The 14,455-nt window shown below is 46.2% G+C and overlaps 1 protein-coding gene across 6 annotated transcripts in view; it reads right to left on the reverse strand.

The window, feature by feature from the left end:
• cux2b (cut-like homeobox 2b) overlaps nucleotides 1-14,455 on the reverse strand; it is a 118,649-nt gene that overhangs the window by 63,247 nt on the left and 40,947 nt on the right. For 5 of the 6 annotated variants that reach the window (XM_074637072.1, XM_074637069.1, XM_074637068.1 and 2 more), the window contains 2 exons: nucleotides 5,111-5,221; nucleotides 2,287-2,334 (listed from right to left, as the gene is read on the reverse strand). In XM_074637072.1, the coding sequence (XP_074493173.1) occupies nucleotides 2,287-2,322 (36 nt within the window). In that variant the 5' untranslated portion in view covers nucleotides 2,323-2,334; nucleotides 5,111-5,221. Of the gene's footprint in view, nucleotides 1-2,286; nucleotides 2,335-5,110; nucleotides 5,222-5,398; nucleotides 5,544-14,455 lie in introns of those variants that run through there. The other variant, XM_074637070.1, reaches the window with a different exon arrangement.

The raw sequence follows: 14,455 nt of genomic DNA on the forward strand, positions 1-14,455 counted from the left end.
CAAGCACCACAACTCTCATTGTGCACGCTAAATTACTCCACGGATTATCATTGTAAAGCAAGTTTCAGTAATTAGGGAGCCATACTGCTGTTTTCTTTCTCTTGCAGAGGAGAGGACTGGTATTCACATCGTACAGGCCTCTCACAAACATACAAGAAGAAATCCGTCACTGTTCTTCTTTCTCTCCGCCTCACAAAGGTTTATCCTGCGGGGGGTTTACACTCTAAAGTGAGAGGGAGGTGTAAATTGCATTGAGAAGCTCACATAGTTTTGGAGAGAGCGACTGCTTTCGGTACATCGACTCTGGTGTGAACGGCGTGGTCCAACGGGCCCGGCTCTCCAGCGATCGCTTATTTGAGAAATAACTGTCATATCCCTCAGCCCCAAAGGTGTGCCTGAGACCACGGAGACATGCACCATCTCCTCTTCTTCTCCGTACATTTTTATTAAAATTACCTTCATTAGAAGACAGTGTTCATTATAAAACCAAAAACGCCGGTCTCCCAGGGCCCCGTGGATTAATAAGGACAGCGGTGTATTTTAAGCCGTAAACTCAGCTCCTCACTGTCCTTAATCTCCTTCCTACTTCACAAGGCCAAATTAACACCTCTCCTCAGCTCTGACGGGACCTCATTAGCAAACTTCCAGGGAAAGAAAGAGGAGAGCAGAACGAAAAAGAGGAGAAGAAGGAGGGAAGCGACCAATGACAGCCACCAGCTCTGGGATTAACCCTTTCTCCTCCTTCAGCTCCTCGCAAGAAAAACTAGGTCGGCAACGTGTTTCTAATCAGTCGCCTGGTTAGCGATAATTAGAAGGCGAGATTGGACGGGAGAAGAGAGGGAAAGTGGGTGGGGAACGCTGAAATGAAAAAGAAAAGAAAGAGAACCTGTCATGTCGCAAACACTTCAAAGGAGCCGACTTCTCCGTTAGAAGTGGCGTGATGAGGGTCCAAATACCACGAGGCGCTCCTCTGGGCCTCCAGACTGGGAGGGGAGGTGGGGGGGGGGACCCAGTTCTTCCTCACATGTACTGTATTCATCCTCACACAGCCAGGAGACCTCTCACCACCTGTACAGCAGAGCTGTAGTCTATCCCAGAGCCCCCCCTGCAGCAGCAGGTCCAGGTCCCACAGCTTACACCCAGGTCGGCCACACTACCGCTGGGTAAAGTTCACCAGCCTCCGCAAGCTGTTTGACATTACCAATAAGGTCATAGTGTATCAGAAAACACCGGAGGATTATATTATTATGGTGTGCCGAGTTGCTTGCTGCACCTCCGGATGAAAAAAACAGCCGTGGCGAGCTGGCGTCCTTATCAATGAGCAGAAGAGAAGCTGGTGGAAGTTACACAACAGAGACGGAGAGGTACCCTGAGAGCCCTGCAGCTCACCAGGAAAACAACCATGGTGGCTCATTATCAGCCATCTATTTTATCTACTATGAAACATCTCTGGGCTCCCAGTCGTCAGACATCAGTGAATCCTCTGGGTTCCTGTTTGCACAATAAAAGACATGGAAGGGTGCTTCTGATATTTGTGTAACTTTACAGTTGCAGTAATTGAATTAGCACACGAATCAACCAGCGAGTGTAGTACTGAAGAAGGTGATAGCTCCTGCCAGGGAACGCGGCTACTCGGCCATATAGTCGATTATAAAGCATTAAAAACAATGTGCCAATAATCACTTCCAAGAGAAGTGAACAATCCATGCTGAGTGTTCTCGTGTTTACCGATGATAGGGCTTTCAGGTCAGTGCTGAGCGGAGTTTAGAGGGGAGAGACAGACTCACAACATATTTGTGGTATCATTTCCATAAGCCTTTGCTTTGCGGACCATAATGCTGCTCACAAATGTGATTTATGACCTTGGTTTAATGGCTGGAGCAGAGTCTTGGTAGGTATCAGATGACTTTTTCAATATGGCCACGTCAGAGGGGGCACGGTGAATGCACCATCACAACAGGAAATGAGGGCTTGTCTCAGCCAAGAAAATATGAGAAGCCAGATATCTGATCATCTAATGGCAGATAGATGCTACTTCACTTTGACAGAAAAGGCATCAGTCAATACGCAGCAGATGAGCAGTAACACAGAGAGCATGCCATGGATTCCTCCTCAGCCCATCTATCAAAGCACACATTCATTCACTGATCGGCTCTGCTCAACGTATCAGAATATATCCAGCACACATGTCACAGTACATTACAGCGTGGAGCAGGAAGCTCAGCGGTTCACAGACTCTCTGTGTTTCATTATTCTGCAGAATGTTTGTGTAAAGACGTGACTCACCTGGGCCTGGAAACTCTTGAGAACAGGTGCCACCATCTCCCGCACTTCCTATGAACACACCAAAAACAGGAAAGTCAGTCTCAGCATTTTATTTAGCAGAAGCTCCACCTGTTCAGGACTCACACCGGCCCCAGTGAGGCCCAGCTGAGCAGCTCTAATGTTAATGGATCTCTCCGTTACACTGCCTGTGTGTGTGTGTGAGTGAGTGAGGTCTGCTGCTATGGGCTGCTGTGGGGTATTAGTGGTTAAACCTAAAGGGTTTGAGTGGGCATGTTTGAAAAGTGGGGCTTTCCAGGAGCTTGCGTTGGAGCTCAGAGCTCCAGACTTGTGCGAGCTCCCACAGCCTCAGGTAAGGGGATTGTGCTGCCAGTGGTGACAGCCTGATCCTGTCTTAAACGCCTGTATTATACTGACAAGATTACAGCAGCAGCAGGCTGCTACTACACACTCAGACTGAGACGGAGACAGACCGGCAGCAAACAGCCTCAGGGCTCATTTATCTCATATAGAAAGATTCTCTTTGACTTCAGCTGACATGTCAATGTATGATCATTTCAGAGAAGATGATAAAAAAGGACAAAATCACATCTGTATCATTCATAGATTCAGCTTCTCCTGTATTCTCTTCAGTCCACCGTAAATGTCATTTTGTCTTTCAGAAGCAGAGAATGAGGTCTGGACCCGAGAAAATGACAGCAAACATCGGATACAAAATAAAATCATAAATAAAGACGAATAACATTTTGCATACTATAGTCTAGTGGTATAGTAATATCACTGCTACAGTAACATAAATATACAGTTAACAATAAAAAAGCATATTAATTGATCAATAGCCGTTGTCAGGTACAGTTAAATGTGGGTAAAACTTCATTTTACAGGTCCGCAAATTTCATGCAGTTTCCTGCATTCTGGAGACTTTAAAAGAATGAAAATAACTAAATAATAAGTTCACTACAACAGCATTTTTATGTCAAAAAGACCTACTTTTAATTTGACTTTTAATTCTCAGGAGATCAAAACAGAATAATTCTCCCCTCTGGTGTGAATCTCTGGAATAAACTAATATTCATTAGTTTTTTGCTCCTGCTTGATTATTACTTTCTCTTAGTTCTCTCCATTTCTCTCTCCGTCTCTCACTGAAGCTCCTTTCAGGCACAACGAGTCAACGCCACCTATGACCTCTGACCTCTGACCTCTGAAACACGTTCTTCTCTTCTAGTTGTTCCACAAAGCAGAACAGAAACATCTGGTGATGCTGCTTTATGTGTCTTCTGTAGATCAGCCGCTGGAACAACCTTCCAGAGGAACTGAGAGGAGCTGAAAATATTCATATTTTTAAACGTAAACTAAAAACCCATCTATTTAGTCTGGCTTTTATGTAGTGCTTCATAATTTTATAATTTTATGGTTTTATTGTTTATACTTATTTTATTTATCATCATCATTATAGTGTTTATTTTACTCTATTTTGTTTTATCAACATTTTATTGCTGATCATTATTATCTCTTTTATTCTATTTCATAGTATTAATTTCATTATTTTAATACAATCTGCTTATTTATTTATTTTTATTGTTATTTTTATTTCCTTGTATTTTATTCATCTTTTATTATCTTGAATACCCATCTCTTATTGCTTTCTTATTCAATGAACTTTCATATTGGTTGTTTTGATGTACATTATTCTCTAAATCCATTAACATTCTACATTTTGTCAATCGTCTGTCCGGCACTTTGAATTGCATTTGACTTGTTTGAAAGGTGCTATATAAATTAAGTTTGATTGATTGTTATTTTGTAGCAGCTAGCATTATGCAACGACGGCTTTTCTCTGCGTAGAGCAAAGCCCGACGTCGGTTGCTGGTCGCTGTGAAGTGCGGCAAGCGCAGCTCAAACTTGTGGTGTCGTGAACTGCTCTCTCCTGCCAGGAAACAACAGTTGGTGTATCTCTGCTGTCGTCCAGGTGGAAACAGTCGGGATTATACACACTGTAACAGGTTGAAACAGGTTGAGATAACGAAAAGGAAAAAAAGGTGAAAATCGGGAGAAAAACAGGAGAATTGTGACCCCCGGGAGGAAGAAATCAGGAGTGTTGGCAGGTATGATGTCCACTGATAGAATATCCCTCCTGTTCATAGTGGCCTCAGATGAGACCGCTTTCTAAAATCGATCACAACTAAACCCACACACCTGATTCTGTGCTGATAGAAAGTTCATCTGAATATCTTATTCAGAGTTAGACAAGGTGACGGAGAGTAAGACACTATATCTACCAAAAAGACTTCATTTGTCCCATCAGACAGCTGAAGCCTCGTATTAACCCGAGCTGACCGAGGACTGAGGATGTTGTCACCTCGTCTCTTCACAGCCGATGTAGGAAACACGTTCACTGTGAGCTTTGTGTTAAGACAGACGTAAAAAGATGCTAAACTATCCTTTAAAATGTTCTTCTGCAATGTATTGGTCTTTAATAAAACTATATGTTGTGTTTGTAATAGTGATGTTGGAGGACTTGTCTCCTTTAACATTCATTAGTCAGAGTCCTGCTCCTCACAGGTTTCCTGTTACACCTCAGATATCAGCAGGGAGTCACTATCAGCTGACAGTTCAGACGCCAACACAACTTCTTCATCTAGTGTCGGAGTTCAGCAGCAGAGGTGTGTCGTTACCTTTAGTAGCACCATTACTGCAAGGCAACAGCATTTAAATATTAACCACTGAGCTACTGGTAGAGCAAGGGGGGGGGTCAGTATACCTGCTGAAGAAGTGAAGAAGAGGAGGACACATAGAGACCGGGGGGGTGAAGGGATGCTAGACTCACCTCAGGCACATTTCTCTTGAACTCCCTGCTCAGCTCCACCAGGTGTTTGTGTGAATGTTCGCTCTCTTCCTGTCGACCAGCCAGATCAGACGCCACCGAGTTCAGCTCCCTCTATACACAAAGAGAGAGAGAGAGAGAGAGATAGAGAGAGAGAGAGAGAGAGAGAGAGAGAGAGAGAGAGAGAGAGAGAGAGAGAGAGAGAGAGAGAGAGAGAGAGTACATAAATAAAAATACACTGCTGAATATTAACTATGTAATCCTTCATGATCTCACAGCAGTAATACTTACAGCTAGCCCTGGCCCATAAATAATTAAGCCAAAATAAATCCAATGCCTACAGTAGCAGAAGGCCTTTTAGATAATCAGTATTTGAAATAATCAATACGCCTGCAACAGCTATAGAGCGCCAGAGAGGGAGGGAGGGGGGGAGGGACTAGAGAGGGAGACGGGGGGAGGGTGGGCAGTCACGTGTAGAGACCCAATAACCTGACATACACCCTGCAAACAAACACAGCTTCCTCCTGAAGCCAACGGCTGCTGCTGGAGTAGTGACCACACTGATCTCAGGTCTGCTCTCTCTCCCATCGCCTGCACACATCTTTATATTGACCACACTGATCTCAGGTCTGTTCTCTCTCCCATCGCCTGCACACATCTTTATATTGACCACACTGATCTCAGGTCTGTTCTCTCTCCCATCGCCTGCACACATCTTTATATTGACCACACTGATCTCAGGTCTGTTCTCTCTCCCATCGCCTGCACACATCTTTATATTGACCACACTGATATTCAGTCCATGACAGCAGCCTCCAGCTTTACCCAGATCAGCCCTCTGCTCCAGCAGCAGCCGGCTGATGGCTCCTGTGTTATAGTGTTATAGTCTGAGAGCTCCACCCGGCTACATGTTATAGTCTGAGAGCTCCACCCGGCTACATGTTATAGAGCTCCACCCGGCTACATGTTATAGTCTGAGAGCTGCACCAGGCTACATGTTATAGTCTGAGAGCTCCACCCGGCTACATGTTATAGACTGAGAGCTCCACCCAGCTACATGTTATAGTCTGAGAGCTCCACCCGGCTACATGTTATAGACTGAGAGCTCTACCCAGTTACATGTTATAGTCTGAGAGCTCCACCCGGCTACATGTTATAGACTGAGAGCTCCACCCAGTTACATGTTATAGTCTGAGAGCTGCACCCGGCTACATGTTATAGACTGAGAGCTCCACCCAGTTACATGTTATAGTCTGAGAGCTCCACCCGGCTACATGTTATAGACTGAGAGCTCCACCCAGTTACATGTTATAGTCTGAGAGCTGCACCCGGCTACATGTTATAGACTGAGAGCTCCACCCAGTTACATGTTATAGTCTGAGAGCTCCACACGGCTACATGTTATAGACTGAGAGCTCCACCCGGCTACATGTTATAGTCTGAGAGCTGCACCCGGCTACATGTTATAGTCTGAGAGCTCCACCCGGCTACATGTTATAGTCTGAGAGCTGCACCCGGCTACATGTTATAGTCTGAGAGCTCCACCCGGCTACATGTTATAGCCTGAGAGCTCCACCCGGCTACATGTTATAGTCTGAGAGCTCCACCCAGTTACATGTTATAGAGCTCCACCCGGCTACATGTCTGATATCTGATCACTATTCAAAGCTGTCTGTGCAGCATTTCATCACAACCTTCATGCATTCATGCTGGACTCAGCTTCACCACATGACATCCACAAATCCAATATTATCGATCCGCCATCCAATTCCTCCCTTCTCTTTCAGCACACAGCCTCCTCTTCATCAGTACAGACGTCTGTACATTCACCTCCTCTTCATCAGTACAGACGTCTGTACATTCACCTCCTCTTCATCAGTACAGACGTCTGTACATTCCCCTCCTCTTCATCCTCAGTAAGTGATGAGGATCTTACCATATAAAAGTGGAGTATAGGGATTCAATTACCACTGTGAATTTATATATGACGCCGGGAAATTAAATTGACTGTGTTTTAATTAATCTGCAGTCTTACTTAAAGGCAATTTAATAAATCATCACACGAGGAAGAAACGAGAGAAAATGAGGGGTGCGGCGTCCTCGTGGGACGGTCAGAGAAGTAGGCTGGTAATTGAAGGGCTGCTGGTTCAAGTCCCTGGATTAACGAGTCACAGAGTGGTTAAAGTCTGAGGTGAACACTATGAGTGGCTCCATGAGTTTATAGACTTATGTTATACTATATAATACTTATATTATACCTTATATATATTAAACCTTATATATATTATACCTTGGCAGGAAAAGGTTCCTGTGACACTGTATTGGCCAAATCATACATTTCTACTGACAACAATGGATTAACACTGCAGCTTTTACAAAACAGGAATAAACAGTGCATCTGATGGGGACTATTTTCAACAGCGGATCGATACACATTTGGTGCAATAGTGAGTACGTACGTGAATAAAGTGCAGAGAGCGTCTGTGTTCAACTTAATGAAGGAATGTGCCACTCACGATAGTTTGATACCGCTCTCATTTATACGCTGAATATAAATCTATAGCCAGTAGCTAATTAGCTTATCTTAACATAAAGACTAGAGGAAGGGGTAAAGGTCAAGCGTGACTCTCTCCAAAATGAAACTAAACCTTAAAGCTCACTGATCAACATATTACAAAAATATTAGTGATGATATTCTATGACAGCCGGGTGCAGTGACTCCCTGAACCTCTGCTGATTCAAACTGACGACAACAAGAGTCCACAAGAGAGAAAGAAGCTGCAGGGGAGACATAGTTCAACTGGACCAGTTCAGTGGTGGTTCTGGTCTGTTAATGGGACCAGAACCAACTGGGATCTGTCCACTAGACGCTGCATGTCTCTTGTCATACCTCCTATTTGTAACAAAGACAGACGATCTATGTTTAAACATCTGGTTAGCACTGCTGCTAAGTAACTGCTCTATTTCTACACCATAGAAATAGAAGGAAAGCAGAACGGATGATCCCATTCTAATCAACACAGCAGGAGGGTCAGAGCGGCGGCCATCGTAGCGGGCTAGCCTCCATATAAACCAGACCGACTCACAGCGAGGGGCAGACTCACTGAGGTGAGGTTTTGCGAGCAGTGGAGTAGAAACGCTAGCGTATTGAGGGTCTCCACTAGCTCGCTGCTACATGATGAGTATCAAGAGGAGACGGACGGTGGTCGTCCAACTAGTGAGTGTGACACACTTTACTGACGTCTGTTGTCACCATAACAACTAACAACAATCACCATTTCATTTGAATTAGTCAAATGACCGCGGTAAACAGCTGAATGTTTGCTCTACTCTCATTCTAGTTCTCTGTTCTACACTTGGAAGTATCCAGATGTTGAGGATTGACTTGGTGAGAGGAAGTGTGTCGTTCCTGGTGAATCATGGCCAGCATGAGGCGACAGGACTTTATAAAGTGCTGTTAGTGCTTCAGTCCGTCTGGGATGAGCCTTCCTGGAGATTAGAGAGAAGCCGGCCAACCTCCACCACATTCAAACGGCCTCAGACCGACTAATCTCACCAAGAGAAAAGTCCTCTAGAAGTGACTGTGAGTGGATTTTAGAAGTATTAAGATATAACAGTGTGGCATAGAGCTGGCTTCACGTTTTACTTCAGCTCAGCCCAGAGAATGCTGAATACTGTATGCAACCAGAACGGTGTGGTTATTCTGAAAGCACCCCCACAGTCTGTAGACCATTACAGAGGGGGGGCCTTGGCCATGAAGCCCATTACGGGGGGGGGGGGGGGCCATGAAGCCTACTGTCTGTCTCTCTGGAGGGAAGTGAAGCAGAACACACTGTTTGTTTCTCTGGTCGTGTTGCTCAGATTGATGATGGGAGGAACTCCTCACAGCGCTATATCTGCAGACAAAAGATACTAACGGAGATTTTTCCTCTGCTTCCTAATCAGATGTGATCCATTTCAACCTACAACCAGGGCACCTTTGAGATGCGTATCTGCCTCCATTATGCTGAGCTTCACCCTTCATGGGATCATTTGCATGAACATGTAGATGCTTCTGATGTCTCCAACACTTAAAGAGGCGAGTTCAACTCTCTGTAATCATTTGACAGGTTTTAAAAAGGACGATTGGGACCAAGTTTTCAGTGTGTGTCAGTCGGGTCAATACGGAGCTGCTGTCATTAAGCCTCTGCCAGTCAAACATCCAGCCATAATTGATGAGTTTCCCCTGGGGAGGGCGGAACTGTCACTGGGGCTGCAGGGACGGGAAAGAGGGATTCTGAGCATGGAAGCAGTTCTGGTGTGTTCCAGTCAATCTGTGAGGGGAAAGCAATCGGTGACTTCTGACTCAAAACCAAAGACCAAGAAACAAGAAGCTTATTGGCTTTAACAGGATAGACCTGCAGCCGATTGGCAGTCAGTAAATGAACTGCTGAACGCCAGAAAAACCTCACATGTCCCGTAGCTTACAAATGTAGCTCTGACCAAAGACGGACCCTGTCGGCCTCACCTGATCTGACAGGTTCATACGGCATTAACAGGTCTATGGTCAGCAGAGACTGCAGGGAGTGGTCCCTGCAGACTCTGCTGGGTATGTAGACAAACGTGTGTAAAAAGACACAAGTATATTATGTTATGTTATGTTTCTATGTCTACGGTCGGCAGCAAACAGAGGGTAAAGAGTCTAACAAAGACAACGTCTGTTGACAGGAATGGAAGCAGAGAGATGAACAGTAAGAATCTGTCCCAGTGTGAATGTTTTAGGTAAAACGCGGGGCTCACTAATGTATTGTGTTGGAGCAGATGTGACATTGATTCATTAAACCGAGCTCGTCTTGATTACATCTGTAGTGGTAAGCTATTTTCTTGCCTTTCACAAAGACAGCCCATGGTGGAAAATGTTGACAACTGGGAAAAAAACTACCAAGGTACTGCAATGAGGTAGACTGAGTCCAAATCACTATTGTGTGCACTGAGCTCGGGCAGCACAAATTAAAGAGGGAAAAATAGGGAGGAGGAGGAGAGAGGGGAAAATGCAGATGGGGTATTATTTTTCTTTTTGTATCCCATCTAATTGCAATCATAGGCAGATGTCTGAAAGTGTGACAGCATCAGCAGAATTGCTGCTGAGAGCACAGAATCTTTGTCTAAAAATAATCAGACATTCTGTGTGCTGCTGTTTGTTATAATGGTAATCGATGCTGGAGGCTTTGAATTCCATCAATTTATAGATCCACTCTGTTCTGCCTGGTGACTGTACTGCCTCACAACCCCTACCGCACACACACACACACACACACAAGGTCTCGCACAAAAGAGCGGCTGGGAACACATGCATGCACGGAGACACACGTGCGCTGACATCCTCACACACACACACACAAGAGGCTGCAGCAGCAGGACCAGTGTGTGATTAAGATAAGTGTAGTTTCCTTTCATACATTCCTCGTCGCCTCCCGTTCTCTGTGAGGCTGAAGATCGTCCATCGCTGCCTCAGATCAGCCCCGCATCTGAGAGGGGGGGGGGGGGCTGATCAATAAATCAAATCACCACAATCAATGGCCCCAATCACTGCAGTCTAGTCTGGCCTCAACATTATTACTGGCACCCCCACACACACACACACACAGCCACTGGGGGCGGGGGGGGGGGGGGGGGGGCGCACCATGGCGCCGGTCCATGAGAAAGATCCAAAAGGAACTCTTATCTGGACTGTCTGTGTGTGTGTGTGTGTGTGTGTGTGTGCGTGTGCGTGTGCGTGTGCGTGTGCGTGTGCGTGTGCGTGTGCGTGTGCGTGTGCGTGTGCGTGTGCGTGCATGCAGGCGTGCGTGCGTTTGTTGTTGGACTGTCCAGACAGAGGGAGCTGGGCGGGAAGAGCCTCTAACTTCTGAGCACGCCGCCTCTGACAGGGAAGCATTGGGGGGCTGAATTCACCTGATACCTCCTCGCTATCACCAGGCATCTCCCGTTATCAAAGGTCCAGGCTAAGCTACGGCCAGGAGATGGTTAGCTTAGTTTAGTGTAAAGACAGCTTCATATTTAACAGATATGCATGGCGAGACAGACAGACAAAATGTCAAACTGTTCCTTTAACATGAAGCCAAGTCTACTTTTGACTCATTGTCAGTGGTTGAATAAATAAAATATATAATATTGATAGAAAATGTTAATTTCCGCACTCATGACCCCTCAGATGTATGTTGTGACCCTTGTGGGGTCCTGAGCCCCAGGTTGGGGATCCCGGTCCACCCTGCAGCAGCTGACTGCACAGAGCAGAAACATGGTGTACACACTGTGAGGACTTTCCAACGAGGAAAATCACATTTAATTTTGACACCTCTCTAAACTCTGGACTGGTAAGTCTGATAAATCATCCAAAATAATTAATCCCCAGTCAGTCAGGCTGTCTTCAAACAGCATGCTAAATCTCACAAAAGGAAGGAGACGCGTGTGAGCGTTACAACCATCAGCTAAAGGTGTGACTGGTGTTGTCAGCCATTATTCGTCATACCCGGCTTCATTTAGAGAGGTTTTGGCGCCTGATGCACCAGAGCACAGCCTACTTGTCAACACTTCTCTCTCTTTAATTCCAACATGCACACTTGAGCACACGTGCACACACTCGTTTCTTATTCCTCGCTGATAGACTGGGAAGTAACACAGATCTCAGTACGATCAGGGAGGCTCTACTTCCACTTATTAAATAGTAAAACATGGTATCAAACCAGCCTGTACCCACGCTGAGTCCAATGAATAACTTTAAATGTCCTCCAATTACTATCTGTGACTGAATGATCCAAACGAAGGCCCATTACTACACCTGATTTATCATCATTAGGAACCACCATTGTTCTGCTCCTCTCAAACTCTGTGCTTACAATCAGGGTGTCTATTGTCATTGTGTGGTACATGCAGGGTGACTAATTACACAGTCCTATGATTCATTAGCAGACTAGTGGGTTGAAACCTGAGAGGAGACATGATAACCTCAGATGTGGAGCGCCGGCGAGGATTCACAGTAGCCAACAACACAAACAGCCTCCAAACTGCAGAGATGGTACGAAGTTACACAATAAAATTGGGGACAAGGTTTGTTTTGCTGTTTCTTTGTAAGTGAGGAAGAGGAGTGCACTGCGGGGGTGGGGGGGATGAGTCTCTGTGAAGCTTCACCATTGAGGTCAGTTAGTGGGAGAGGCTCCAAAGATGCAGCCATCGCCGCCGTGGCCCACTTTCACCTGAAACGACGAGCCGGAGCCACGCTACTCAGCTAACCCGCCATTGTTTATTCTCTCTTAAGAAATGTCAATCTGTTGGCTCTCAGGTGTGCTGCTCTTCCTCTTGTTTTTGTTGTTTTCTCCCCCCTACTCTCTCCGTTTTCCCTTGTCGATTGCAGCGAGATCAAAGCGACGCCGCTGGAAGAATCTGAATATTTCAGGTGTGGAGAGAGGGCTGCGTTTCACGCCACCTGTGTAGCGCTGAGAGACGGGTCCCTCCTCTCGCTCAGACTCGGTTAGCGGGGCCCCTGGGGCCCGGCGACATAAACCCGGGCCACCTGTCTGAGAGAGAGAGGGAACGCTCCTTTACCCTCCTTCTCTCCACCGCTCTTTCATTTTACAGCATTTGAACCAAAAATAAATGGATCTAAATAGAGCGGTGAGAGTGGGAATAAAACCAGCGCTGACAACAAGCAGCTGAGAGCTTTGAGCGCCGTCACAAAGACTCGCCGATCTGGCAGACGCAGAACGGAAGCAGCCACTTGAAAGGGCAGTTTATACATGAATCATTTCATAATTCGCCCCGTTCTGCAGCAGAAGGTGGCTCTCATATATTAAATGATGAGTCTGGTCAAGAGAATCAGCAGGATTATTTTGTGCCATAACAGAGCGGCGAGCGTGGAGCGGGTCGGTGAGACGATCCGCATCACATCATCAGGGCCGCCATCTCTGACCCAGAGCAAATAAAAGGTATCCCTGATGTCGGCACCAGCCTGAACAGTTTGATGTAGCTGCTCTCCTTGGAGGGCTGTGTGCCTTGACATGTGTGCATGTGTAAGCACTTGTGCAAAGCGTGTGTGTACGTGCATGCGTGTGTGTGTGGATGTGTGTTCGGGGGGGTGGAGCCGGTTCCACACTACCAGTTCCCAGCCATGTCTCTCAAAAGGGCCGTAAAGTCTTTACAGCAAATTCCTTACATTCATCTGTGTCAGAGCGCTCGGCACACATTAGGCGTTTACACGGGAGGAAACACAATCTATTTGATGCTACGCTGCCCACACGTCCAGCGCCCTCCTCCCCACACCGGAGATTCACAGTGTTTAACTTCCATTTCATATTCTGAACAGGCAGCAGACAGGCAGGCGAGAGCAGCCAGCGGACTCCATCTTGCTGTAAATCAACGTTTAAACAGAGTCAACAAGAGGCCCTCGCATTACGCTGCTCAACATATTCACTTTTATTTATTCTGGAATGTGAAATTGATTTCTGTTGTTCCCCCTAATGATGTATGCAAACGGTGAACCGAAGAAAGTCACACTTCATTTTTCCCCGGCTGCTGCTGCTGCTGCTGCTCGCCATCTCTTAATATCAGTGGTGCTTATGAGAACAAGTGGAGGTTAATCTAGGGGGGGGGTCACAGCCAGCCGGCGCTCTGTAAATGTCAGCTGGGAGATCCAGGCCTTTCTTATTACCACACTAAACCAACAAGGCTGACGGCTCCAAGACGGATGTGTGACTCGGAGGTGTCTTCCCCCCACTTCTCACCCCCATCACGGACCGACCCCTGCACACTAAACCTTATTAATCAATCGATTTATCGCCATAAATCAGGCCGGGCTTTGATTGTATCAGCAAGTCATGCAATCAATCAATTAGTCAGGAGCTAGCGGCCCAATTTGCCTACAGAAAGATGAATGCTCCCCCACATCATCCGTTGGCTCGTCCGTTTACCCATCAAACACGGCTGCTGTTGACTCCCAAGCTCAACACGCATCCTTTTATCGATTTCTGCAGATTAAACTTGCAAAAGAATCAAAGGACACTTAACTGACTGGGAATAATTCTGCTTCTTCATTTGTAGTGAAGTGTGTTCTCTTTGATAGTGTTGCCTCATATCATCAAAACAGCAGCACGTCAACAGTAAAACCCAGAATACAACACAGTACCGGCTCCAGAGGAGGAACCGGACCCAGAATACAACACAGTACCGGCTCCAGAGGAGGAACCAGACCCAGAATACAACACAGTACCGGCTCCAGAGGAGGAACCGGACCCAGAATACAACACACTACCGGCTCCAGGGGAGGAACCGGACCCAGAATACAACACAGTACCGGCTCCAGACGAGGAACCGGAC

This window comes from Sebastes fasciatus, chromosome 6, assembly GCF_043250625.1.
Source record: "Sebastes fasciatus isolate fSebFas1 chromosome 6, fSebFas1.pri, whole genome shotgun sequence".
NCBI lineage: Eukaryota > Metazoa > Chordata > Actinopteri > Perciformes > Sebastidae > Sebastes > Sebastes fasciatus.